Here is a 25,923-nt window from a genome sequence, read left to right on the forward strand (position 1 = left end):
TTCTATTTTTAACTTGGGTAGTAAACTGTCATTGCTAACTTAAATAATACAAATCAATTTTCTAACCAATAGAGTAACAAACTATCAGATATAAAGCTATGACATACTGATGGTTCCCGGAATAGTCCAGCTTGGGTTTGTTTCTTTTCAAACCATATTTTTGCAGGAAGCAATAATGGACTTTTCCTATCTTAGTCTTTTTTTGAAGTAGATTTCACTGACACTAGCAAGAAAAAGATATTTTAAATAATATAAAAGCATAGTGTGACCTCTAGTGGACACACAATTCCACAACAGCGTAATTTCATTGCAAACTGCATTTTGATAGAATACCAAAAAAACTGTTTTTTTAAAGAGTCTTTGAAATTAACATCTTTCAGGCATTTAGCTATAATTGTCCCTTTTAAGTTATATCTCTAAACAAGTAAGCTACTGATGGGGCTGAGAGCAGGCCGCTCCAAGGTGTGGCACTCTGGTATGCGGACTACTTCGAGCTGAAGACAATGAAGCCTCAAAAGACCCAGAAAGAGCATCTGACCTTCCCCCAAGCTGCCTAAAGAAATTTAAAATAAAGGTTGTCTCCAGGACAGGCCATCACCTTAGATAACTATCTAGGACACTTGCGGGGATCCTTGCTAAGTCCACTCTTATCAAAGTCCTGCTTATCAAACTTCTGCATTCCATCTCTATGACGATTGTCTTTCTCCCCCTTGAAGTCCCAGATCACCATGTGCTCCTTGTCCATAGCTGAGGGTACTTAAACGGGTGGACTCAGCCAGATGGCCGAGTTACTCAGTTTACCCTGAGTTTCTCCCATGTATACATGTTATTAAATTTTGTTTGATTTTCTCTTGCTAACCTGCCTCTTTGATTATTTGACCAGCCATAAGAACCTTGAGGAAAAGCGGTGGGGGGGAATTCTCCCACTTCCCCGACACTACAAAATAAGAATTTATGTTTTCTCAATGGGAAGCTTAAAGGTTTAACAAATTATCATTAAAGTTTATTTTAATTCCAGGATGGGGTGGGGCAAGTAGGGGGTGGTTGGGAGGTAGGTCACAATTAGATTATCCTAAAACTCTGATGACCTGCTTTATTTAACAGCAATCACTGCTCCTTGTGCAGAGTCAATATCCATACATTCTCACTAATACATTAACTGTAATACCAATTATTTACCAAGACCAAGGACCCTTCTACATATATCATGTATAATCTTTTTTAGTCTTCACAACCTGTGGAGAAGACACTATTGTCTTTATTTTATAGGTGAGAAATGGAAATGCAGAGAAGTTAAGCAACTACTTAAAGTTACACAGCCAATAAGCCACGGGACCAGGATTGGAACCCAAGGAATCTGATTCTAGAGACACCTTTTGCTCTTAACACTGTACTAACTCTCTCACTATCATCATGTAAAATATCATTTTGTAAATTATTTACCATGAGCTTAACTGTCTAAACTAGAACATACTAAAGAACTGGAAATAGGCAGAATAGCTATTTAAGAAGCAAGTAGACTTTCTGAGAAAGAGGCCTTCAGGTTTTCATTAGTTCCTGTTTATTCTAATGTCTTACCCAAGTCTAACAAGACATGTTATCTGAATTCCCAATTCTCTATTCACAGCAGATAATAAAGTGGATAGGGTTGAGTAGGCAGTGCCATGACGACGGGGAAAAAAAGACTGATGTCGGTCTGCAAGTGGAAGAGAAAGCCTACAGAAAAGCAAAGAAACCCAAGGACTCAAAGAGTACACTGGCTAGAGGCTAGTGAGAGCAGGGACAAATGGCATAGCATAGTTCAAAAAGGGTACTAAAGGCTTACCCGAGTTTACTGATTGATTATCAAGAGTCACCAGGTTTAAATAAAAACTTCACGTGAAAGTCAGACATTTCGCATCTTAGAGAGCCATCCAAAAAGTTAAAATCGAGGAATTCCAGTTTCCTGTCGAATAATTATAGCCACCTAAATTTTAATCGCACCACGCATTCTCCAAAAAATTAGAGATCAACAAATAGAGCAAATAAAACCACCTATATCCCATATCGGCACTACTAGGAGACAGATTGCCACAAACTCTAATGTACATGTAAGAGGGGAAAGAAACACCAAATGCAGAAGATCAAGCGTCAGGACCTACGTTGAGAGAGAAAGTCAGGTAGCAAGTGGGAGGACCAGAGAAGAGAGGGAGTGAGAACCTGGGGTGGTGGGGCACAGGCAATATCACTCCTAGAAAAGAAGTCACACCATGAGAAGGAAGTGCTGACAATGCCTCTCACATCTAGCAGTTCAGAGGGCCAGCAACATGGGGAACAATCTGGACATCAATATGAATAATGATAATAATGGAATATAGCACACTGAATACAAAAATAATCCATGAGTTCACACTGAACTCAAGAAAGGGGCTGGGGCTAGAGCTGGGAGGAAAAGCCTTTCTTTATAAAAGAATGCCAGCTAAGGTCTAAGAAACGATCAAACCAGGAAATCACTATTCTGTAATACCAATGTAATACTTGGCTCAGTAAAGGATCAATGGATGCCAGCTTTCAAGCGAAAGCTTGATGGGAAGTAGAATATTCGTGACATCTCAAAGCACCACTCCACGGATTATTCACAAAGGGAAGTGTCTTCACTGGAGAAGTCTGACAGACACCATCTTCCCCAAGCAACCACACTTTACATCATCACCAACAGGACAAACTGATGGCTGGGCCTCCTGATATGCTGCTGAGTCCACATCACCTATGGACTATTCTTGCTCAAAATGTTTAACCTGAATCTAATTATGTGGAAACAATCAGACAAATCAAAACTGTGGGCATTCTATGAAACAACTGGCCTGGAGACCTAACAGCATTAATGCCACGAAACAACAGTTCTAGATTAAAGAAGATATTTGACAGGATCCTAAGTTTTTTAAAAAATGCTGAAAAGGACATTATTGGAGAAGTTGGGTAAAACTGAACACGGAATATTAAAATTTATTATACAAATACAAATTGCTCATGTGATAGTATATATATATATTATATATATGTTATATATATAATATATATATACACACACATATTTTACTTACATAGAAATGCCCTTGATCTTAGGTGAAACATGTTGACATATTTAGGGATGAAGTGCCATAATGCATGCAATGTACTTTCAAATGGGTTCAGGAGAAAGACAAAAACAAATTGTGTGTGTGTGTATATATATATACGTATTTGTGTGTGTGTGTGTGTGTAGGTAAGTATGAGAGAGAGAGAGAGAATAAATGTGCCAAAATGTTAACCATTAATTAACCTAAGTTAAGGATATATAGGTGTTCATTGTACTGTTCAACTTTTCTACAGGTCTGAAATCTTTCAAAATGAAAAGATGAGGGAAAAATAGTTAAAATTTCAAAAATGCTACTTATAAGGGTTATCATCAACTTATCTAAAAAATGTTGTGTACATGATTGCTAAATAACATGACAAAAGAAGTGTAATTCTATATATAGACTTTGCCGTAAAATTAACAAGGCTCTTTGTATTAGTTATATGTAATTAAAAAAAAATTTCTTTGATTTAGACTAGGCACAACAAACTGGCAGCCAATAGACCATAAATCACTCACCCACTGCTTTCTGTAAATTTTCACTTTGAAGATTATATGTGCCTCCACCTCACCACAGTCCCCAGCACTCCCATCACCTTCCACGGAGCCCACTTCACTCTTTATCGCACTCCTGGCCTCTGCAGGCATTTGAATTAGCAACTCATGATTTAAAATACACCTATACGTTTTAGATGCTAATTCTTCACACTGACACTGTGTACCAGATGCTTCTAGTTGCTTAATCAATATCTATTCATTTATTCCTTCATACTAATATTAATCCAACTTTATTTAGGGTAACCATATACTCAGTTAAAAATATCCAAACGCCCAGAATTCCTTGTAGCTATGGATGGCCAAGTGACATAGTTCCAGCAAAGGATATAAGAGGGAATGTGTATTAACCAATTTTCTAGTGTCTATATCTGAGGCTTTGATATGTGGGGCCTTGCTGACTAGAAGGACTACCCTATTCAGAGTCATAGGATTCTCAGACAGTACCCATCTTACCGGCAAGTGCACCTTCCATTTGCAAACGAACCAATCCAAAGCCCTGCCAACAATCACGGCTTCACCTGGCTCTCACACCGCCCCAATCACCCCAGCGCTAGGCATCTGACTACTAGCGGCAGCATCTACAGCCCAGAGCCCCACAGAATTATTCACACGAGACCATCCTAAACCTGCTTGCCCTGCCTTGCTCATTCATTCCTGAGAAAACCAGAACAAAGGTTTTCCTGCAGTTTGCCTAAGCTCTCTGCCTTCACCCGACCTCATGTGGCCCTGCAGGGCACGGTGTGCTCTTTTTTCTCTTGGGAACTGTATTAAATTATCTTTTCAACGCTGAGTATCTCCTCATCTGTTGGCCTCACCACACCTGAACCAAACAACAAAATCTACATTTTAAAACAGGGTGGAGGGGCCAGCCTGGTGGCACAGCTGTTAAGTTCCCACAGTTCCCACGTTCTGCTTCGGCAGCCCGGGGTTCACTGGTTCGGTCCTGGGTGCAGACTTATGCACTGCTTATCAAGCCACGCTGTGGCAGGCATCCCACATATAAAGCAGAGGAAGATGGGCACGGATGTTAGCTCAGGGCCAGCCTTCCTCAGCAAAAAAGAGAAGGACTGGCAGCAGATGTTAGCTCAGAGCTAACCTTCCTCAAAAAAAAAACAAACAAAAATCAAAAACAAAACAAGGTGGAGCTTCTGGAAAGATTATTGTCTTCCTGATAACAAGGGATAGGCTCAACTGGCATGCACCTTTCGCCCTCTGCCTTTCTCCTTTCTTCCTGCTTAAATGTGACACCTCAAGGTACAGCAGCCATCTTATGACCAGAGGCATGAAAACTACTTGCAAAGGCCGACCAAGGATGAGCACAGAAAAGCCTGTGCCTTGCGTAGCTGCACCAGCCCTGGACTGACTGCTCCTGAAGTCACAGAAGTTACAGAAGAAAAATCAATTTCATTAAGCTATTTGTCACATTTCTGTTACTTGCAGCCAAAGCAGTTATAGTTAATACACATTAACAACTGTTATATTGATACTAGACATCTAATAACAAATTCATTTATGTTCAGCCAGAGGAGGACTAGTAGAAAACAGAAAAGCTAACTAAATTGAACATTTAAGTACAAGAACACTTTTTAATATTAAAAGCACTGCAGAGCACACAGCAGGAGCTTAGAAAAGAAACCCTGAGTAGTAGCATGCATGCTGAAGGACAACGCTGAAAACACTCCTCTTCTCCGTCAGCAACAGCTAAAATGATAGCAATTTTTCTTCAGATACCATAGAAAAAGTCCTTTTTACTTGAATTTTTCATATTGTTTCTTAAATGAGGACAAGGTTCTCTTGCTTTCATAACACTTTTGTGTTGATACAATGTGGATCCCTTGTCTTTGATTTTCTGGTTTTGAATTGAATGTTTCATGTACGTACAAGTCCCTTCTCCATATTTAAGACATGAAGTTTTGTGCTAGAAGAAAAGATGAAGACATGAAAACATAACTATTTGTGATTTGTTTGTCAAATATTTGGGGCATTTACTGAAATCAAACAAAATGAAGATTTTCTTATGCCTCCAGTAGAAATGCTTAGATGTTTTGAATCAAGGTCTCTGACTTATTTGCTTACTATTTCCAAAATTCTAAAAATAAAAAACACACCTGAATAAAGTAAAAGCAGAAAAGCTACCGGATCTTGAAATAGATAGAACAGAATAGTACCTTTCATTCATTTTTGCCTATATACAATATTTACTGAAAAACCAACACCCGTTAATTTTTCTTGAAATGTTTTCCTAGAGAAATTTCTGAATATCATAGACAGGTATAATATATCTCATGAATTAAATGTTCCCATTTAGCCTGCTTCCTGTGAGTGTAAAAACAGAGAAGAAGAGGTTTGTTTATTTTTTTTAGTATAAACTACATAACACTCCAAGGGCTAAGGTAATAAAAATTTTCTTATACAATATAATTTACAGTGCTTTCACACAAGATTATCTAGTATTCTCTATGAAGAACAGAAAACTAAAAAGTAGCTAAGTTCAAACTTTCATGGTAGAGAAAAATAGAAAATCATCTGGTATGGGATTTGAGCCTGTATTATGAGAAAATACATAAACCTAAGGAAACATGGCATCTATTTTAGGCATAATTTGCATAAAATTCTCTCTTTAAACTGTGTGTGTATGTGGCAAGTAAATAAAATCTAAAACTAAGACCCAAATTGAATAGACTAGTTACTGTAAACCAGTCGACAAACCATAAAATGTTCTTATCTAAAGTGCTTCCCAGTTGTATGAGGCCCAGCACACAATCCAGAGCTCAGTCATCAACACTTGAGACACCACAAAGAATACTAGATGATGTCAATCCTAGTCCTCAACAGAGCGAAAGTTAGTTGATACATAATATTTAACATTATTGCACCTGCAATGTACCAAAGTCCAATTTCTGATATTAAGAAAGGACAAGTTTGAGGAAATGAATTTTATTTTGGCCAGAGGCTCTCTAGTCAGACTCCAATTTATGAATAAGCTCTCTTTAAAAGGTTATTAATATACTGGATGTGAAGTGGTCTTTGAAACTTGTGAATATACTTTCCCATAAGAATAACGCTGTAAATAGTAATTAGGTTATTAGGCTACCTCACAAACACCTATCTAATCCACAATACTGATGAAACATGGATCATTTAGATTTTAAAAAGTCAAATCCAATAGCTTCTGAGCTCCTAGTTCAAGGTTGCTGAATTGTTAGCCAATATGACAGAATTGTGCTGACGATGCCAATAAAATTTCACCTCACCCAACCTGTTTGGCTTGCAATACTGCTTGCATTATGAACGCTGTACAAATATGAGAAAGTCACCCTCAGCATTAGTGTAAGAGAGGTAACATAGTGAGTGAAAACATCAGCAGAGCTTAGGAAGACAAAACCGAGTTTAAATCCCCAGGTGGGACTTTGGTAAATTAGTTTCCAAATACTTACTTTCTTAGTTCGGTTCAGCAGACATTTCTTAAAGACCTGATGTGTGTCAAGCGTTCTACTTAGTGTGTCTAAAAGTGGGTTTCAACTCTGGTTCTGCAAAAGAATCATCTTCAGAGATTTTAAAAATACGGATACTGAGATATTTCATACAAAATCAAATTACCAGAAAAAGGAGCTCAGATAGAGGTATGGAGATAGGTGAGAGGATGGCATATTCAGGTTGAGTAGTATATGGGAGACAATAATATGGTGATTTAGAAATCAATATATATATGAAAAGTAATTCACTACACACCTATTAGAATAACCAAAATACAAAACACTGACAACTCAAAAAGCCAGTGAGGATGTGGAACAACAGAAACTCTCATTCACTGATGGTGGGAATACAAAAAGTATGGTCACCTTGGAAGACAGTCGGTAGTTTCTTACTAAACTGACCACACTCCTACCATACAGTCCAGCACTGGCACTCCTTGGTATTTACCCAAATGAGCTGAAACCTTACATCCACACAAAAATGGGCACATGTATGTTTATAGCAGCTTTATTCATAATCGCCCAAACTCGAAAGTGACCAGGATATCCTTCAGTAGGTAAACGGATAAAGCGTGGAACATCCAGACAATGGAATATTACTCATCACTAAAAAGCCATGAAAAGATATGGAGGAACTTTAAACACATATCACTAAGTGAAAGAAGCCAATCTGAAAAGTCTACATATACAAACACTATGATTTCAACTACATGATATTCTGGAAAAGGTAAAACTGTGGAGACAGTAAAAAGTTCAATGGTTGCCAGGGGTTGGGAGGGGAAGGAAGGATGAACATACAGCACAGAGGATTTTTAGGGCAGTGGACACATTCTGTGTGATACTACAATGGTGGACACATGTCACTATGTTTGTCAAAACCTGTAGAACACACACCAAGAGTAAACCCCAGTGTAAACCATGGAGCTTGGGCGACAATGACATGTCAATATAGGTTCATTAAATATACCACTGTGGTACGGGATAGTGATAGTGGGGGAGGTTGTATGTGTACGGGGGCAGAGGGTATACAGGAACTCTCTGTACTTTCTGCTCAGTTCTGCTGTGAACCTAAAACTGCTCAATAAAATAAAGCCTATAAAAAAAAAAAAAACCAACATGGGGGCCAGTCCAGTGATGCAGCGGTTAAGTGTGCACGTTCTGCTTCAACAGCTCGGAGTTCGCCAGTTTGGATGCTGGGTGCAGACATGGTACTGCTCAGCAAGCCATGCTGTGGTGGGCATCCCACAGATAAAGTGGAGGAAGATGGGCACGGATGTTAGCTCACGGCCAGTCTTCCTCAGCAAAAGAGGAGGACTGGCAGCAGATGTTAGCTCAGGGCTAATCTTCTTTTTTTTTTTTTTTTTTTTTTAAAGATTTTATTTTTCCCTTTTTCTCCCCAAAGCCCCCCGGTACATAGTTGTATATTCTTCGTTGTGGGTCCTTCTAGTTGTGACATGTGAGACGCTGCCTCAGCGTGGTCTGATGAGCAGTGCCATGTCCGCGCCCAGGATTCGAACCAACGAAACACTGGGCCGCCTGCAGCAGAGCGCGCGAACTTAACCACTCGGCCACGGGGCCAGCCCCTCAGGGCTAATCTTCTTAAAAAAAAACAAAACTAATACATACCATAAAAGCAATGTCTGTAAAAGTTAAACAGGATCATTGATGTAATGTGATTATCCCACAAGATAGGTGGCACTTATCTAATTATCCAATATGCCATATACTTTTGAATCTTGGAGACTTAAATCATACATTCATTTAGCCTGATGGGCCCTTCCCTCCCAACCTCCCACTCACCACCTACCAATATTCTGTCCTAACACTTCAAAATCAGTTCCATAAGTCACTGAGTTCCTGAAGCCCTCTCTGACCCGTCATCTTAATTGTGGGTTCCTTCCTATACCTCTCTGCATCATGTAACATCCTTCTGTTTGGCTCATGGTATTGAAACAAAACTTTTAATTAAATGTGACCTTTTTCTTTTTCTTTTTCTTTTTTTCTTCTTCTTCTTCTCCCCAAAGCCCCTCCCAGTACACAGTTGTATACCCTAGTTGTGAGTGCCTCTGGTTCTGCTATGTGGGACGCCACCTCAGCCTGGCCTGATGGGCGGTGCCATGTCCGCACCCAGGATCCAAAGTGGTGAAACCCCGGGCCGCCGAAGCATAGCACACGAACTTAAACCACTCGGCCACGGGGCCAGCCCTTAAATGCAACCTTTTAAAAATCAGAGGTTATATCTAAAAACCCAGATTTCTTAGTGCTCTTGAAAAAAATGATATGACACTGTTACCAGGTGGGAATGGGGGTGAGTAGCAGGGACTATATCACAGATCCCTCTCCTAGCGGCCTCCCCAATACTAAGGCAGTTGTCACTTATAACACTGCTGTCATTCATCATTGTCCCTGTGTTGTTTTTCTTACTCCCTCCCACTTCACTCAACCAAGGTGCCTGCCTGGCTCCAGTCTCCATTTGAGGTTGTAACCACTGTTTGTTTACTTGCTTCTATGCCTCTCACACCTACAAAACTGCAAGTTTCTTGAGAGCAAGGACTTGTTTCTCTTTCATCCTTCCCATCAGATTATAGTATACATTTATCAACTATTTTCTGAATTTACTAAATTACTGGTCAAGAAAATTGGAAAAATCTTAACACAATCCTTCATGAACGTTGATCCTTAAGCTTCAGCAGTTGGAAGCATTGCTTCTTTACTATGTTTAAATTCACTTCAAAACTCTAAGATATCCTTTTTACACCTAAGTTACAAGTAGCCTCTTTTTGAGAGTTGGAAGAGTAAGAGGCTGAGAGCTGGAAAAGGAATAGATTGTGTGTTGAAGGCCTACTATGTGCCAGGCATTGCACTAGACTCAATAATTAAGTGAGGAAGGGGCAAAACCCAGCAGCTAGGAATATACGGCACACCCCTAGGGACAAATCTTGTTGGACTAGGTAGCACCAGCATTCCAGGACAGCATGTCGACTTCTGCAACAAGCAGGACAGTCCAAAGCTGCCAGGCTAGGGAGTGGTTACTTTGTGTAAACTTTGGGGAGTGCTTACAGCATTCTTAGAAGTGGGGAACTGATGCCCCCCGAAGAGTCCGTACTACAGTCCATGACTATCTCCATCCCCAACTTCGGGCCGCTTCTCTTTTTCATTAAAGCAGTCGATTCAATTACATCTGCCTTTAGGAAGTCTCACTAGATACCTGGTGCTGTTCTACTTCCTTGGAGGAAAACAGATCATAAAGAAATGTGTCATATAATTCCTGCTATCAAAACAAAATAAGGAAAATCTGAAATCAGAAACAGCAGTTTTCATTCGAGTGTAATCAGCTTTTTTTTTTTAAGATTGGCACTGGAGCTAACATCTGTTGCCAATCTTCTTTTTTCTGTTCCTTCTTCTTCTCCCCAAAGCCCCCTAGTACATAGTTGTATATTCCAGTTGTGGGTCCTTCTAGTTGTGGCATGTAGGACACCGCCTCAACACGGCTTGATGAGCAGCACCATGTCCACGCCCAGGATCCGAACCCACGAAACCCTGGGCTGCTGAAGTGGAGTGCTTGAACTTAACCACTCGGCCACTGGGCTGACCCCTGTAATCAGCTTGAATTAAAGGAAAACCATAAAGTAAATAATTAGGTTTAAAGGTACTCTTGCTTGAGATGCTGTATATATTATAAAATATTTTTTAATTAAATTTTTTATTTAAGATAGTTGTAGATTCACATGTAGTTGAAAGATATGATACAGAAAGACCTCTGGTGCCTTTTACCCAGTTTCCCCTAGCAGTAACATCCTACAAAACTACAGTACAGGATCACAACCAGATACTGATTTTGATACAGTCGAGATACAAAACATTCCCATCACCATAAAAATCCCTCACGTTGCTGTTTTGCAGCCATACCCAATTCCCTCCTGCTCCTCTCCTCGCTTTTTTAAACCTGGAAACCACTAATTTGTTCTCCACTTTTATAATTTTGTCACCTCAATGTCATTACATAAATGAAATGATACAATATGTCACCTTTGGGATTGACTGTTTTCACCCTGGATAATTCCCTGGAGACTCATCCTGCTGTAGAACCTTTTACTTATTGGTGAAGATCATAAAACAGAATTACAACCTAGTAAAGTAACTAAAGACCTTGGATTTGCTGATGATGCACACTAAAGCAAAAGGCGCCAGAAAAGTAAACTTCACCGCACTCTCTTATCGACAAGTATTTTCCTGCCACTGTAGAGGCATAAAGACATTCTCGTTGTCAAACTGTTTTACTACCATGACTGTTTTACACACTGGAATTACAAACCTTCGTACTTGTGTGGCCATGAAGGTTTGTGAAAGTTGTCTCCAAAACACATGCTAGTTAAGTAAGGGAGCTTAAAACCCATCCTTAGTATTGCTATCGTTTGAAACAGCAGCTCTCCTGTCGAGTTTTAACAAATGCAGAGAAGAAACACACGTGTCTCTCAGCTCCAGAATCTTAAAAACCATAAGGTGATCTGTTTGTTCTTCCAATTTTTCCTTCAATGCATTTAGGATATCGTTCATAACCACTTCTAATATCTGCCAAACCTGGCAAGAGAATCTTATCACTGAATGATTATTTGAAAAGGAAAAGCAAAATCCTGACCAGATAATTGATTAACTTTCTACTCCTTACCAGGAACAACAGAAAACAAATAAGTCATCTCACATTAGTAAGCCTGTAACACAAAGATCAAAATAATGAAAGAGTCTGCAACATGTTGCCACGTTTATAAAACACAGGCCCAAAATACATCGATCTTTTAACCAGATTCACATGATTCTGTGTTGGTGATACAACTTGTCAAGCAAATCAAAACTCATTAGTCATTTCTGGATGAAGCGCATACTCTGTTAAATTTCTAACTTAGAGAGAGAGAGAGAGAGAGAGATACAGAGAGAAAAGAGAGAGAAAGAGAAGGAAAACCTCCCAGGCAGTTCCTTCAAATGTTTGTATAGGTTAATAAACTATGGAGAAAAGTAACAGAATGCTATTTAAACATTTAAGTAATTACTTATCCAGCAAAAAAATAAACAGCAGGTGAACTTCCACTTTCTCAATAACCTTACCGCATACATGTACATACACACACATACACATAGACCCCTTTAGGACATGCTTCCCCATCACAAACTTGAACTATCACTCCTTTTCTTGCTTCGAGGAGGGTCCTAAGGCTAACACCAGTGGTTCCATTTAGACACTGGAGGTTAATCAGGATAATATTCCACACTCCTTACTCCCTGCTATTAGTTCACTTACGCAGGTTTGTCTCCACAGTCCAAGAGAAAACTCCTAGAGGGCAGGGACTCACGTCTCACTCATCTTTGTACGCTCCACAGTGCCAGGGTCTGCAAACTGTGCTGCACAAAGTGGGCACTAAACAAGATATGATGCATGTTACGAAAGAATATATATGTATTTAGGGAGAGATCTACAAAATTCCTGAATGTTACAGGCAAATTTTCTAACTCCTAAATATCCAAAAGAGGGTGGAGAATATAGAACTTAAGACACTGTGTGTCCAAAAACTTACGTGTGCCCTTTAAATAACCAATCTATGGGTCAATCATCTCATCTAAACAATGAGGATGATGAGAGCACCTAACTCATAGGGCTTTGAAAGGATTAAAGAAGTCGGTATATGTAAAGACTTTAAATCAATGCTTGAAACACTACACACTACATAAGGGTTAGCTACTGATATTATTGAAAAAGACTATTACAATAAAAGTAAGGACCACAGAGTCCCATAAAAAGGGCCAAAAGTTTAAAAGAAATTATTCTAGAAAAGATAAAGATCATCCTCAACAAAATATTAGCAAATCGAATACAACAACACATTAAAACGATCACACACCACGATCAAGTGGGATTTATTCCAGGGATTCAAGGATAGTGTAACATCTGTAAATCAATCAATGTGACAGATCATATTAACAAAATGAAGAATAAAAAACACATGATCATTTCAATAGATGCAGAAAACGCAATAGATAAGACTCAGTATCCATTTATCATAAAAACGCTGAATAAGATGGGGATAGAAGGAATGTACCTCAACATAGTAAAGGCATATATGACAAACCCACAACTAACATCTTATTCTATGATGAAAAACTGAAAGCTACCCCTCTAAGAACAGTAACCAGACAGGATGCTCATTTTCACCACTCTTAATCAACATAGCATTGGAAGTCTTAGCCAGAGCAATTAGGCAAGAAATAAAAGAGATCCAAACTGGAAAGGAAGAAGTGAAACTGTCACTATTTGCAGATACATGATTTTATATATAGAAAACCCTAAAGAACCCACCAAAAAACTATTAGAAATAATAAATGAATACAGTAAAGTTTCAGGGTACAAAATCAACATATAAAAATCCATTGCGTTTCTATACACTAATAATGAAATAGCAGAAAGAAATCAAGAATATCATCCCATTTACAACTGCAACAAAAAGAATAAAATACCTAGGAATAAATTTAACCAAGCAGGTGAAAGACCTGTACAATGAAAACTATAAAACACTGTTGAAAGAAATCAAAGAAGACACAAAGAAATGCAAAGATATTCCATGCTCTTGGATTGAAAGAATTAACAGTTAAAATGTTCATACTTCCTAAAGCAATCCAGAGAGTCAATGCAATCCCCATCGAAGTGCCAATACCACTTTTCATGGAAATAGAACAAAGAATCCTAAAATTTATATGGAACAACAAAAGACCCTGAATAGCCAAAGCAATTCTGAGAAAAAAGAACAAAGCCAGAGGCATCACACTCCCTGATTTCAAATTTACTACAAAGCTGTAGTAATCAAAACAGCATGGAACTGGCAGGAAAACAGACACACAGATCAATGGAACAGAACTGAAAGTCCAGAAATAAACCCACACATTTATGGACAGCCAATTTCTGACAAAACAGCCAAGGGCATACAATGGGGAAAAGAAAGTCTCTTCAATAAATGCTGTTGGGAAAACTGGACAGCCTGATGCAAAAGAATGAAAGTAGACCACTATCTTACACCATACACAAAAATTAACTCAAAACAGATTAAGGACTTGAATGTAAGACCTGAAACCATAAAACTCTTAGAAGAAAAGATAGGCAATACCCTCTTTGACATCGGTCTTAGCAGCATTTTTTTGAATACCACATCTCCTCAGGCAAGGGTATGAAAGAAAAAATAAAGAAATGGGACTACATCAGACTAAAAAGCTTCTGCACAGCAAAGGAAACCGTCAACAAAACAAAACGACAACCTACCAATTGGGAGAAGATATTTGTAAATCATATATCCAATAAGGGGTTATATCTAAAATATATAAAGAACTCATACAACCACAAAAGAACACCAGGTTAAAAAATGGGCAGAAGATCTGAACAGACATTTTTCCAAAGAAGATATATAGGTGGCCTACAGGCACATGATAAGATGTTCAACATCCCTAATTATTAGGGAAATGCAAACCAAAACCACAAAGAGAGATCGTCTCACATGGGACAAAAAGCAACAGGTGTTGGAGAGGATGTGGAGAAAAGGGAACTCTCATACACTGCTGGTGGGAATATAAACTGGTGCAGACACTATGGAAAATAGTATGGAGGTTCTTCAAAAAGGTAAAAATAAAACTACCACATGATCCAGTTATTCCACTTCTGGGTATTTATCCAAAGAACACGAAAACACTAATTCGAAAAGATACGTGTACTCCTACGTTCACATTTATTCACAATAGCCAAGACTTGGAAACAACCCAAGCGTCCAACAGCGGATGAATGGATGTGATATATATACACACACACACACACACACACACAAAATAAAATACTACTTAGCCATAAAAATTAAAAAAGATAAAATCTTGCTATTTGCAACATGGATGGACCTTGAGGGTATCATGCTAAGCAAAATAAGTGAAACGGAGAAAGCCAAATACCATGATCTCACCCTTATGTGAAAGGCAGATTGCTGGCTACCAGAGGGGAAGCGGGTGGAAGGAGGGCGAAAGGTGTAAATTGCACAAACAAAAAAAGATAAGACCAGACGTTGGCAAACCATTTCTGCAAAGGGCCAGATACTAGTACAGATACTGTGCCTTGTCAGGCCAAGAGGCAATATCCTCAACCCTTGCAGCAATTATTCTCTCTAAAGAGCTAAGAGGTTTTTTGTTTGTTTATATTTTTAAATTTAAGATCCATTCTTAGTAAGTGGGCATATACAAAAACAGGCTGAATTTGGACCCATGGCCACAGTTTGCCGAGTCCTGGATAAGAGTACGATGATGATAACATAAGTCAGTGCTTTTTAAAGGCAACATAAGGAAACGTTGGTGAGTTGATTCAACGTGACTGTAAAACGAGCTGCCCCCAAACTTCTAAACTCCAGACAGGCAGGGCCGCCGTGATGGGGAATCGGGCCAGGACGCGGAGTGGGGCCTCGGGAGCCTGCAAGGACCTCGTTCGGCTCTCGGGTCCGGCCCAGCCCCATGCCACACTTACTCCCAGCAGCGGCCCGCGGCCGATCACCGTCTCCCCGGGCGCCAGGGCCACCCGGGGGCCGCCGTCCTGCGGCTGCAGCTCGAAGCCCCCAGACATGGCGGCGAGGATCAGACCCCTTGGCAAGGAGATGGACCCCGCGGCCGTTTCCGCCTTCCATGGACAGGCGCGGGACCTACGCCGGCGCCCGGAAAAACACAGGGGGAGGGGAAGCAAAGACTCCGCTCAACTGCGTCCAGTCCCCGCGCAGCAGGAGACCCAAAACCAAGTCCAAGCCCCGCCTCTTCACTCCGACCAGTGACGCACCCTGGGATTCCCCCCTCACGCCGGCTCAAAATTATTGTTTAAAAGCCCCGGTTTAACTCCCCCACTCCTTCTCACCGCCCTCCCGTCCTGGAGGACGCCGGACCTTGTAGTCTCTGGCGCCTTCCTTCTCGTCCCTTGCCGAGCTGAGACGCCCTGGTAAAACTACCAATCCCAAAAGGCAGTGCGCGCTCCTCTCTGCGCCTGTGCGAAATCCGACTCAGCAAGACCGGGCTAGAGTGGGCGGGACGTAAGGGACCATGGGGAAAAATTCGAATTCTGCAGGATTTAAATCGCGAGAGGAGAAGTCGCTGCGGCCCAGGAGGTAGGAGGATTTTCCCTTCCCGCAGACGTCAGATGGGCACGCTCGGGGCCGCGGTCCTGGCGCCAGCGCAGCCTTCGCTCAGCGGCCCCGCGCTGCGGTGACAGTCGGTGCTGCCGGTCGTTATCGTTGTTCACGTGTCAGTGTCCGGTGTTTTTTGGACTGTGGCAGGTGCAGCCTGCGCGAGGCACGCAAGGAGGGTGGCTCAGACCCCTGCGGGGTCCGGACCGGGTAGGGGCTCCCAGAGAACCGGGCAGCGCCCCTCCGTCTGCGCTGCCTCCAGTCCCCTCCCTCTGTGTGACACCTGAAAGGGGGATGAGCTCCTACCTAATTAGAGAGGTAATTCAGCAAAATGTTCATAAAGAAGAAAGGGCAGAAGAGAGAGGGTTTTCAGGCTCCAGGCAAAACTGGACTTAGAAGAAAGGTACCTAATAGGATTTTAGGAACTTCACGCAAGGCACCCCCGACTATTATACTCAAAAGCGTTGATCTGCCTCCGGTGGAGTAACTGTACCGGGAGAACGCATTTTATTCCCCAGTAAGATCCTGGGAGAGGTAACAAACATTTAAATGCACAGTAACTTTCTCCTAATATGAGATTCTTTTCAAGAATATGGTAGTTTGGCTTTGGTTTGTATTGGGGGGGGGGGGGGGGCGTGGCAAAACTTGCTCTTGATTCACGAACTCGTTTTTACCCGCTTACTTTCTTACTTCCCCAAACCCTCAAGAGGAAGTCCTCTGTCGAACTAGGACAGTAAAATTCTAACCACCTTAGCTAATTTGGATCGTAAAAAACAGATGAATGGGAGCAGCTGTGGTCTTGGCAAGTCCAGAAACATATAGGTGAGTAGCACATCTAGAAAGGGAAATTGTCATTAGCTGAGTTAACAGAAGTATTTAGCTGTGTCTTAAACCCCAGCTCCTGCACCGGAACCCCCTATTAGAAAAGCAAGTGCAAAATGGAATAAACTGATTTTAAGTAAATATGAGTTGTCTTTATGTGCAAAAATAGCTCCACGCTTTCAGCTGATTGCAGAAACCTATACCATGCACCTTAGGTAAATTAGCTGAAACTGGACTTTAAATCTTTGGTCACATGCTATGCCTACCTGAATTATAAACATTGTTTATAGTTGTAAGTCACTGTTCCTTGATGGCCTCAGTAACTATTATCTTTAGTTCATAATTAACTTGGCATGTAGGATAACTTCAAGAGGCCCTTTTTTGTTTTTTAGGAAGATTATCCCCGAGCTAACATCCGCGGCCAATCCTCCTCTTTTTGCTGAGGAAGATGGACCCTGAGCTAACATCCGTGCCCATCTTCCTCTATTCTATGTGTGGGACGCCTACCACAGCATGGCTTGACAAGCTATACATAGGTCAGCACCTGAGATCGGAACCACGAACCCCCGCCCACCGGATGTGCAAACTTAACCTCTGTGCCACTGGGCTGGCCCCTCAAGAGGCCATTTTTAAAACACTAATCTTATAAATGAATTGAATAGTTGAGACTTTGTATCACTATAACCCGGACCTCAACCTCTTGTCAATTTCAGATAGTATTTGTGTCAAATGAGAGCTCTTACCTATTAGATACGAGTGGATAAACAATTCTTACATATGCTACTAAAAGGCCATCAGGTTTCTGCTTAAGTCACAAATTGTGGATGAAGAACTTAATGACAAGGCATCGGTTCCCATAGACAAATATTCAAGAGTTCAATAGAATTGAATCATACACATTTTCAAAAGTATTTTAATAAATGTTTGGAATCGAATGTATTCTCACAATAGTCATTTCTACTACTAAATTCAATAAAATATAGCCTGTGAAGAATCACTTCTCTTTTTTTTCCTCATTTCTCTTTTCTAGATAATGTTCTTTGGGAGCAGAAAAATAAATGTTTAGAAACAAACCCATTTACTAAAAATATTTTAAAAGAAGAAGGGAAATAACATGTGTTGAGTGCTTCCCACGTGCAATGCCAGTGTGAGGCTGGATGTTTTTCACGTCATCCCTGTTAATCCTTGCAAGAACACACGGAAGAAGAGCGTCACTGGCCTCATTTTGCAGATTGAGAAACTCAAGAAAGTTAAAGTTCTTTAAATCATACCCAGAAAGTATCTGGCTCAGAGTAGGATCTATAGTCTGATCTGAAGAGACTAAGTTTAAACTTTGCCTTTTAGGTTACATATGAGAATATAATTTACACAAACATCAAGCTATGCAGAAAAACTCCAAGAGGAACAGTAATTCAGGAGTTTCTGACATAGAATTGAACTCTGTGGATGCTGACAAGGAAAAAAAAGAAAGTCAAAATAACTTTGTTGAACTGCTGCCTCCAGAAGTTACTTTTAAAATTTTCAGTCAGCTGGACATTCGGAGTTTGTGCAGAGCGTCAGTGGCATGCAGGAGCTGGAATTACGCAATAAGGAACAGCGACTCCTTATGGAAACCTCATTGCTTGACTGTACGGGCTGTGTGCCAAAGAGAAATAGATGATGATCAGAAAAGGGGTTATTCCTGGAGGGTACGTTTAATCTTTGTCGTCTACGGTGTTCTTGACAATATGGCAGTGGGTTTGAGCCAACTCTACCTTCTGCTTGGAGGATGTAGGATTCCATATACAGAGTGACATCCAGTGTGTGTTGACTTTTGGCATTCAAGTTGAATTATTATTCTTTTCCTGCAAACCGCACTGTCCCCCATCCATCCTTTTGCAGTTTTTACATCCTGAATTCACGCATTTTTCTCTGTTAACCAGAAGGAAAGTGGCTACTTCTTTTCATCCCTCCTTATCCAAAACCCTCAGCAAACTGTGGTTCACTCTATCTCTGTATATATATATATATCTATATCTATCTATCTATCTATATATATATACACACACACATGCATACACACACAGACACATTTATTAGTATGTGTGTGTATTAATGTAAATACTTGGTCTTCTTTTTGGACCTGTCAATCAGCTTCTCTAATTTCAAAGAAAACTCACTAATCAACCACCTACTACCTTCTTTAACGATGATGGTTTACCTCTTTCAGGTAATACTACTGAGGAATTATCAGAAGAGTAAAGTGAAACATGAATGGTTAAGCGGCAGATACAGCAACATATGTTCTCCTGTTAGCCTACCAGAAAAAATCATGTACCCGATGGATGCAGATACGTGGGGGGAAATTCTAGAAGCGGAATTGGAAAGATAAGCAGAAAAATCACAAACAGATCTCATAACTTCAAGAGTTTAAAACTAAAGACTCAAGTTGCAAAAAGTCTATCTTTATCCATTCATTTTTTTGTTCTCCTTTTTAATATTTAAAATTTAAAAGCAAACTAAGTGGAAAATATGTAAAAGTAAAGCTTTGTTTTTATTTTGCACTTTAGTAAAAAATATTTTTCTGGTTTTATTGTAATGTGGAAAAATCATGAAATGTTATTTATATGAGAAATACTATACTGATAAAGTGATTTCAAAATGTATTATTTCATGTGTTTGTATTAGTATATTGCAGTACTTTAATAAAGATAAGAGAGTTTGGCATTTTCTGCTTAATGATAATTTAAAAATTCAGGAAACCATTTGAAGACGCTGACTTAGAGATTCATTAAGTAGTAGACATAACGAGGCTCACAGGAAGACTACCTAAATGAAATTAATGGCAATATTTTTAAATGTATAATAAATTTTTATTTCAATGACAAAAATTTCCATTTCAGTGGAATCAGGTTGAATTGTCACACATTGAAACTATTTTAAAATGTATTTAAAAACTTGTGGTTTAGTTTAAAACTAATCTGACTAGAGGGGTAAAACTTGTGAGATTAAGGTCCTGTTACTTGCCTACAGACCTGGAATTGCTCTCAGGGACTGAAAATATATGGAAAGTTTCCAGAACACTTAACTGCCATCAGGACTGCCACACTCTTTTTCTTGGTAAAACTTGCTTTCTTTCTGACAGCCTTACAGCACCATCTAGTGTACTACTCGTAGATAACCGAGACAAAGGACTTGCAGCTCCTTTCTGTTTTCTCCACATTTAAAAGAAAGAAAAATATTATTTTAGAGAACCCTATATACCTGACTTTGTTAAAGTTTATAGTTTTCAGGGAACCTTTAGGTTTTGTTCTCTTTTTCTTAAAAGTAGATGATCTAGTACTCACTATACCAAATTGTTCCTTCTGAATCTGTGGTCAGCACCATTGGAAAAAGTGCCTACAAAGAATTTTAGTTGGTATGGGGTTTTCTTCTGAAAGTGTGCTCTATAGCGCAAAAGATAAGAATCCAGGAAACCAGTATTTAACAAATAGGCAAATATCCGAAAGATGCTCCACTCTATACAAACTCCCTTTGTTGGATCTCGAAGGTGGTGACTGGTTGTCTCCCGCTATCTTCTTAGAGTCGGAAGGGGCCAGTGCAGTCTCCAGGACTATTTGGCAGTTCCCTCTATGGGGGCGTTCTTCCTCTCACCCACCATTAATTCTTTTCTTGGTAAACTCTTTTTTAAAACTCATCATCTTGACCTGGAAACCGTCCCTAACTTCTCTTGTTCTGGATTAAGTGATCCTCTTAAGGTTCCTGTAGTTCTTTGTGCATTACCACTCTCAAAGCGATCACGCTACTTTAAATTGTCTCTTTTATCTGTCTGTTTCCCCCTTTAGACTGCAACCTTCTTAATGGTAGGGACCATTTATTTATTTTTGTGCTCCCCAAACCTGGAACATAGTAGATATTCCATAAAGATTTGTTAAATTATTTCTATATTATTTATTTTAGCCCCACCCAGAATTTATAATAAAAATAATTTGCTATATTGTTAGCAGACAAGATTGTATTGAAATGCAAAGTACAACCCATAAGATGTATGGGATGCTTAATATTAATGCTAATATATGAATAATTGTTCTAGTCTTCTCAAAAGGTATAAGAGAAAAATAGGAAAGTAGAAATGTTTTATTTTATTTTTTTGAATAAACACTTGAAAATAAATGTAACCCAAAAGTATCACTTATTATTTTTAATTATTGGGTCATCCCAATCAGTTTTAAGTATTCTTTTGCAAGTTGTATGAAGAATCTTTAGTTTGGTTTTTTAGTACTGTAGCATTAAAATAACTTTTTATGTAATAAGTTATAAGCTATGATCACAGTCTATACTGAAAGGCAAGTTTGGGAACTTAATGATAAATTTTATGTTATGGACTTAGAATGAACTGTACAGTTATCAAACTAAGCCATTAGCGTCTGAGCACGAGTGGGTGGAGTAGAAGGAAGGAGTGCCGTCACTCAGATAAGACAGCACATACGGATACACAGTTTGTAAAAAGGCAAGATTATTGGGACAAAGTATTAAGGAATTTCCAACAGTGTTTAGTATTTAATCAGTTCAAGATCTAACGTTTTTGGTTTCTTTTTTAGAAACCTTTCTTTAGTTACTTCTAGTTTATAACTCAACCTTAGACTAGGACATAATCATCAACAAGATCTATGTGAATATAAACTTTAGACCTTAGAATACTCATATATACAAGGCTAATTTGAAAAATGTACCCTAACCACTTTAATTTCATCTTTGCTTTGACTTTGTATAACATCTTCTCTCCAAAACTTCAAATGCCCCAATAATAGTAACATAAATGAGTAGTAACATCAGGAAATGATTTGGAAAGAGTGGTACATATGATTGAAAATCACACATTTTTATTTAAAGTAGAGTTGAAAGACCAAAATGATAAATGGATGAAATTAAATCAACAAAGGACAAAGATGATCAATTATAACAGCCATCATTTATTTATTTATTTATTTATTTATTTATTTATTTATTTTTTTCTGGCAGTAGTGCTGTTTTATTCAGAGAATAGTATGGAATAGCATGGGGACAGGACCCATGGGCAGTAAGAGCTGCAGGCATGGGTTGAGGGTAGGGCTAAATTTAAGGCATAGGTATGTGAGTTATCTCTTTACAAGGCAAAGGAAAGATTATGTAAAAAAGTCATTAAAATGTTATCAGTGCAGGTGGGGTCTGGTTATTGGATGGTCCTATAGCTTTAGATAAGAATCAGATCGGATTAAGTCTGGATGTCCTTGCCTTCCCCATTAAGAGTTTCTAGAGATAAGGTCATCCTCCCCTCTTGCTGGTGCAGAGAGGGAGACACCCCCACAGATGGAGACCTCTCTTACAAATGGAAATGTCTCTTAACAAAGGACAAGTAAATTCCACTTTTCAGACCCTCTTTCCTGTCTGCAGTTTTCAAAAGTAACCAGCCCAAAATAATCCTCATCACCGGGGACAACCCCACATGTGCTGCCTCCCGGCAGAGCTCCTTGTGCAGTGAGTGAGGCTCCAGGCAGGACCACAGCATCTCCTCATTCTGCAGGAGAGGCCACTGGGGCCAAGGGGCAGGGAGGGACTTGCTGGACATCCCATCAGCGAACAGCGAAGGAGAGCCCCCCTGGGCTGACCCCCACCTATTGCTACTTCTGTGAAGGCCAGGCCTGGTGAGCACCCCTGACACCTCAGACGCCCCACCCCATGGAGGCCCCCAGGCCGACCTGTGCCCTCCCCTCCAGGGGGCTACCTCACCACGCCAGCCAGCCAGCCAGCCAGCCAGCCAGGGTCAAGGAGCAGGCTAATAGCCATCATTTATTGAGTGCCTACTCTGCTACAAGCATTGTGCTTATGGGGGGGGGGGGACGGGGACTATTACTTTATATCCATTTTATGGATCAGGAAACTGAAACTCAGAGAACAATCTTGTCTATCTGGTTCATTGCCATTCCCTGGCACCTACAAGAGAATGTAATACATAATAGGTACTCAACTAAATTTTATTGACTGAATTAAAAACTTCCTTGAGAATGAGTAACTCAAATGAAAGAAACAAGAATGTTCCTCCAACTTTTTATTTTGAAAACTTTTAGACCCACAGAAAAGTAACTGTATGACAAAAAACTCTCATGTATACCCTTCACCTAGATATACCAGTTGGTTAAGGTTTCCACATTTGTTTTATCATTTATTTTTGCTGAAGCATTTGAAAATAAGTTGCACAGTGATGATACTTCACCCCTAAATCCTTCAGCCTGCGTCTCCTAAGAACAAGTACACTCTCCTATACACAATGTCGTTATCACATCTACGATTGTTTGTTAACTCAATAATGTCATCTGATTTATAATCCCTATTTAAATTTCCCCAATGGCCCCCAAAATATCTTTTATAGATTTTTTTTCCAATTCAGGGGCCAAACAAGGTTTACATATACATACGATTTTTTTTTTTATGCCCCTTTAATCTCTTTTAACCAGAAGCATCCCCCTGCCTTTGGTTTTGTTTTTCAGGATATTGACCTTTTTTTTAAGAACTCAGCCTGGTTATCCAATAGAATGTACTGTAATTGACTTGTCTGATTGTCTCGTCATGATTCGATTCAGGTAAAACATTTAGCAATTATACTGCATAGGTGATGTAATATACTTATTATTGCATCACATAAAGAAGCACATATCTGATTGTTCCACTATGTGAGTGAGGGAGTCTGATCATTTGATTGAGGTGGTAATCACCGAATCTCTCTATTTAAAGGGATATATTTCCATACAGCCAAGATTTCTTTTTTCTTTTTTTCTTTTTGCTTTTTGTTCTTTTTTCCTTTTTTTTGTGAGGAAGATTGGCCCTGAGCTAACATCCAGTGCCAATCTTCCTCTTTTTGCTTGAGGAAGATTGTTGCTGAGCTAACATCTTGTGCCAATCTTCCTTTATTTTATGTGGGATGCCACCATAGCATGGCTTGATGAGAGGTGCTAGGTCTGCACCCGGAATCTGAACCTGCGAACCCCGGGCCACCAAAGTGGAGTGTGTGAACTTAACCACTATACCACTTCGCCAGTCCCAAGATTTCTTTCTTCGACAACCTGTTTCTAGAGTATTCTCATTTGGTTAACCCTATGCTAGTGCTTTATTAACATTATCTTGTTTCATCTTCACAATTAATTAGACTTTCAAATAACACAGGAAATCATCTCCAAGTTCTTTTTCAGACAATGTAAAATATAAATATCAAAGAAGATGTAAAGCCACTATTTAAACCCAAATCTCTTTGACTTCAGAGACCAAGCATTTTACCAGTAGAATATAGTGTCTTATAATTTTGACACTTAGTTCTTACACTGGGGCAACATGAAGGACTAACAGGGGACATCTCCCATTAAAAACATTGAGAAAATCTGTGGGAAATTACTATTAAATACATGGAACTTACATTTCCACTAATGGCAGAGCCGATAGTTCTGGCAAGCCTTCCTGCTTAGGACAACTTGAAAACCTGGGGGAAATAATTAATCTACTTGCAGGCATGATAGAGATAACAAGATAGTAAAGAAATATTGGAGCAGTTTCTGGGGAAAGAAAGAGAACCAGAGAGGGAAGCCTATGATTGAGGTTAATCTTGCCATGGGAGCATTTGACAATTTCTGCAAAAGCAGCTGAGGGATTAAGTAGATTTTGAAATGCTTTCAAGGCGATGAGGACAGCGAGTGGAATCTAGGACTCCCTAAGAGAAGGGGAGCTAGTAACCCCCTCCATAGTAATCTCCCTTTTTGGAGTTTGGAATGCAGAACCGCACCCTAGGAATGGGAGTGACCTGAAGTACATAGGGCTTCATGGGAAAACCATGCACTTCAAAACATCTCAGTCTCTGAAACTGGACTCAGAGGATCCCAGAATAATAATGCCCTAGACACCTGGCAGAAGCAAAATAAAAAGGCCTCCTTGGAGAAAAATATCAACATTTTAGGCTTTCCATTTTCTCTATGAACACTTTTAAAAATCAATGTCTGATACACACACACACACACACAAGACGACACAATAACATGAATAGAAACAGAAAAACAGACATAGGAAAGGTCCACAGTTGGATTTATCAGACAAAGTCTCCAAAACAAAAAACTTTAATCAATGAGATAAAAGTCATGCTGCAAATTTCAGCAGAAAACTGAAAATAATAAAAAGAGCCAAATGGAAATTTTACAACTGAAAAATAAAATGACATATTAAGAAAGCAATAGATAGGGGCTGGCCCAGGGGTGCAGTGGTTAGGTTCAAACATTCCTCTTTGGCGGCCCAGGGCTCACCGGTTCAGATCCTGGGTGTGGACATGACACTGCTTGGCAAGCCATGCTGTGGTAGGCGTCCCATGTATAAAGTGGAGGAAGATGGGCACGGATGTTAGCTCAGGGCCAGGCTTCCTCAGCAAAAAGAGGAGGATTGGCAGCAGATGTTAGCTCAGGGCTAATCTTCCTCAAAAATAAATAAATAAAAATAAAAAATAAAATGAAAGCAATCGATGGGTTTAACAAGAGAGTAAACCCACCTGAAGAAAGGGGAAAGTGTTAGTGACTCTGAAGACAGGTGCAAAGAAAATAATCCAGAATGAAGCAAGGAGAGAAAAAGGATGAAAAATACAGAAGACAAGAAAGCAGGAAAACATTAATAATAAAGTGAGAAGTTCTAATATATGGGTCAGTAGAGTCCAAGAAAATAAGGAGGGATAGAATGAGGCAGAAGCAATTTTGAATTGATATCAGCTAAGCACTTCCTCAAGTTGATGAAAGACCTCATC

General features: G+C 39.6%; 2 protein-coding genes across 7 annotated transcripts in view; one reads left to right on the plus strand and one right to left on the minus strand.

Moving 5' to 3' along the window:
- APLF (aprataxin and PNKP like factor) overlaps nt 1-16,079 on the minus strand; it is a 90,647-nt gene extending 74,568 nt beyond the window's left edge. Inside the window, exon 1 of one of the 2 annotated variants that reach the window (XM_008516970.2) lies at nt 15,671-16,079. In XM_008516970.2, the coding sequence (XP_008515192.2) occupies nt 15,671-15,766 (96 nt within the window). In that variant the 5' untranslated portion in view covers nt 15,767-16,079. The remainder of the gene's footprint in view (nt 1-15,670) is intronic. The other variant, XM_070573842.1, reaches the window with a different exon arrangement.
- Nucleotides 16,080-16,146: 67 nt separating this feature from the next.
- Nucleotides 16,147-19,841, plus strand: FBXO48 (F-box protein 48). Of its 5 annotated transcripts, XM_070573843.1 has the most exons (5): nt 16,179-16,295; nt 17,021-17,135; nt 17,528-17,671; nt 18,166-18,823; nt 19,345-19,841. In XM_070573843.1, exons 4-5 carry the CDS (start codon nt 18,518-18,520, stop codon nt 19,504-19,506), a joined length of 468 nt encoding a protein of 155 aa, XP_070429944.1. In that variant the 5' UTR covers nt 16,179-16,295; nt 17,021-17,135; nt 17,528-17,671; nt 18,166-18,517; the 3' UTR covers nt 19,507-19,841. The 5 variants fall into 5 exon arrangements, with proteins under 5 accessions (XP_008515193.2, XP_008515195.2, XP_070429944.1 ...); XM_008516971.2 differs by lacking the exon at nt 17,528-17,671 and having other exon boundaries at nt 16,147-16,295; XM_070573844.1 differs by lacking the exons at nt 16,179-16,295; nt 17,528-17,671 and adding an exon at nt 16,493-16,631.
- The last annotated feature ends 6,082 nt before the right edge of the window (nt 19,842-25,923 follow it).

Source organism: Equus przewalskii, chromosome 14 (assembly GCF_037783145.1).
Source record: "Equus przewalskii isolate Varuska chromosome 14, EquPr2, whole genome shotgun sequence".
NCBI lineage: Eukaryota > Metazoa > Chordata > Mammalia > Perissodactyla > Equidae > Equus > Equus przewalskii.

Excerpts from the sequence above, each read along its gene's own strand:
- FBXO48 (XM_008516971.2), top strand. The coding sequence starts at position 18,518 with ATGCAGAAAAACTCCAAGAGGAACAGTAATTCAGGAGTTTCTGACATA. Across the intron at positions 18,824-19,344 it reads AAAGGGGTTATTCCTGGAGG|GTAATACTACTGAGGAATTA; the intron begins GTACGTTTAATC and ends TACCTCTTTCAG.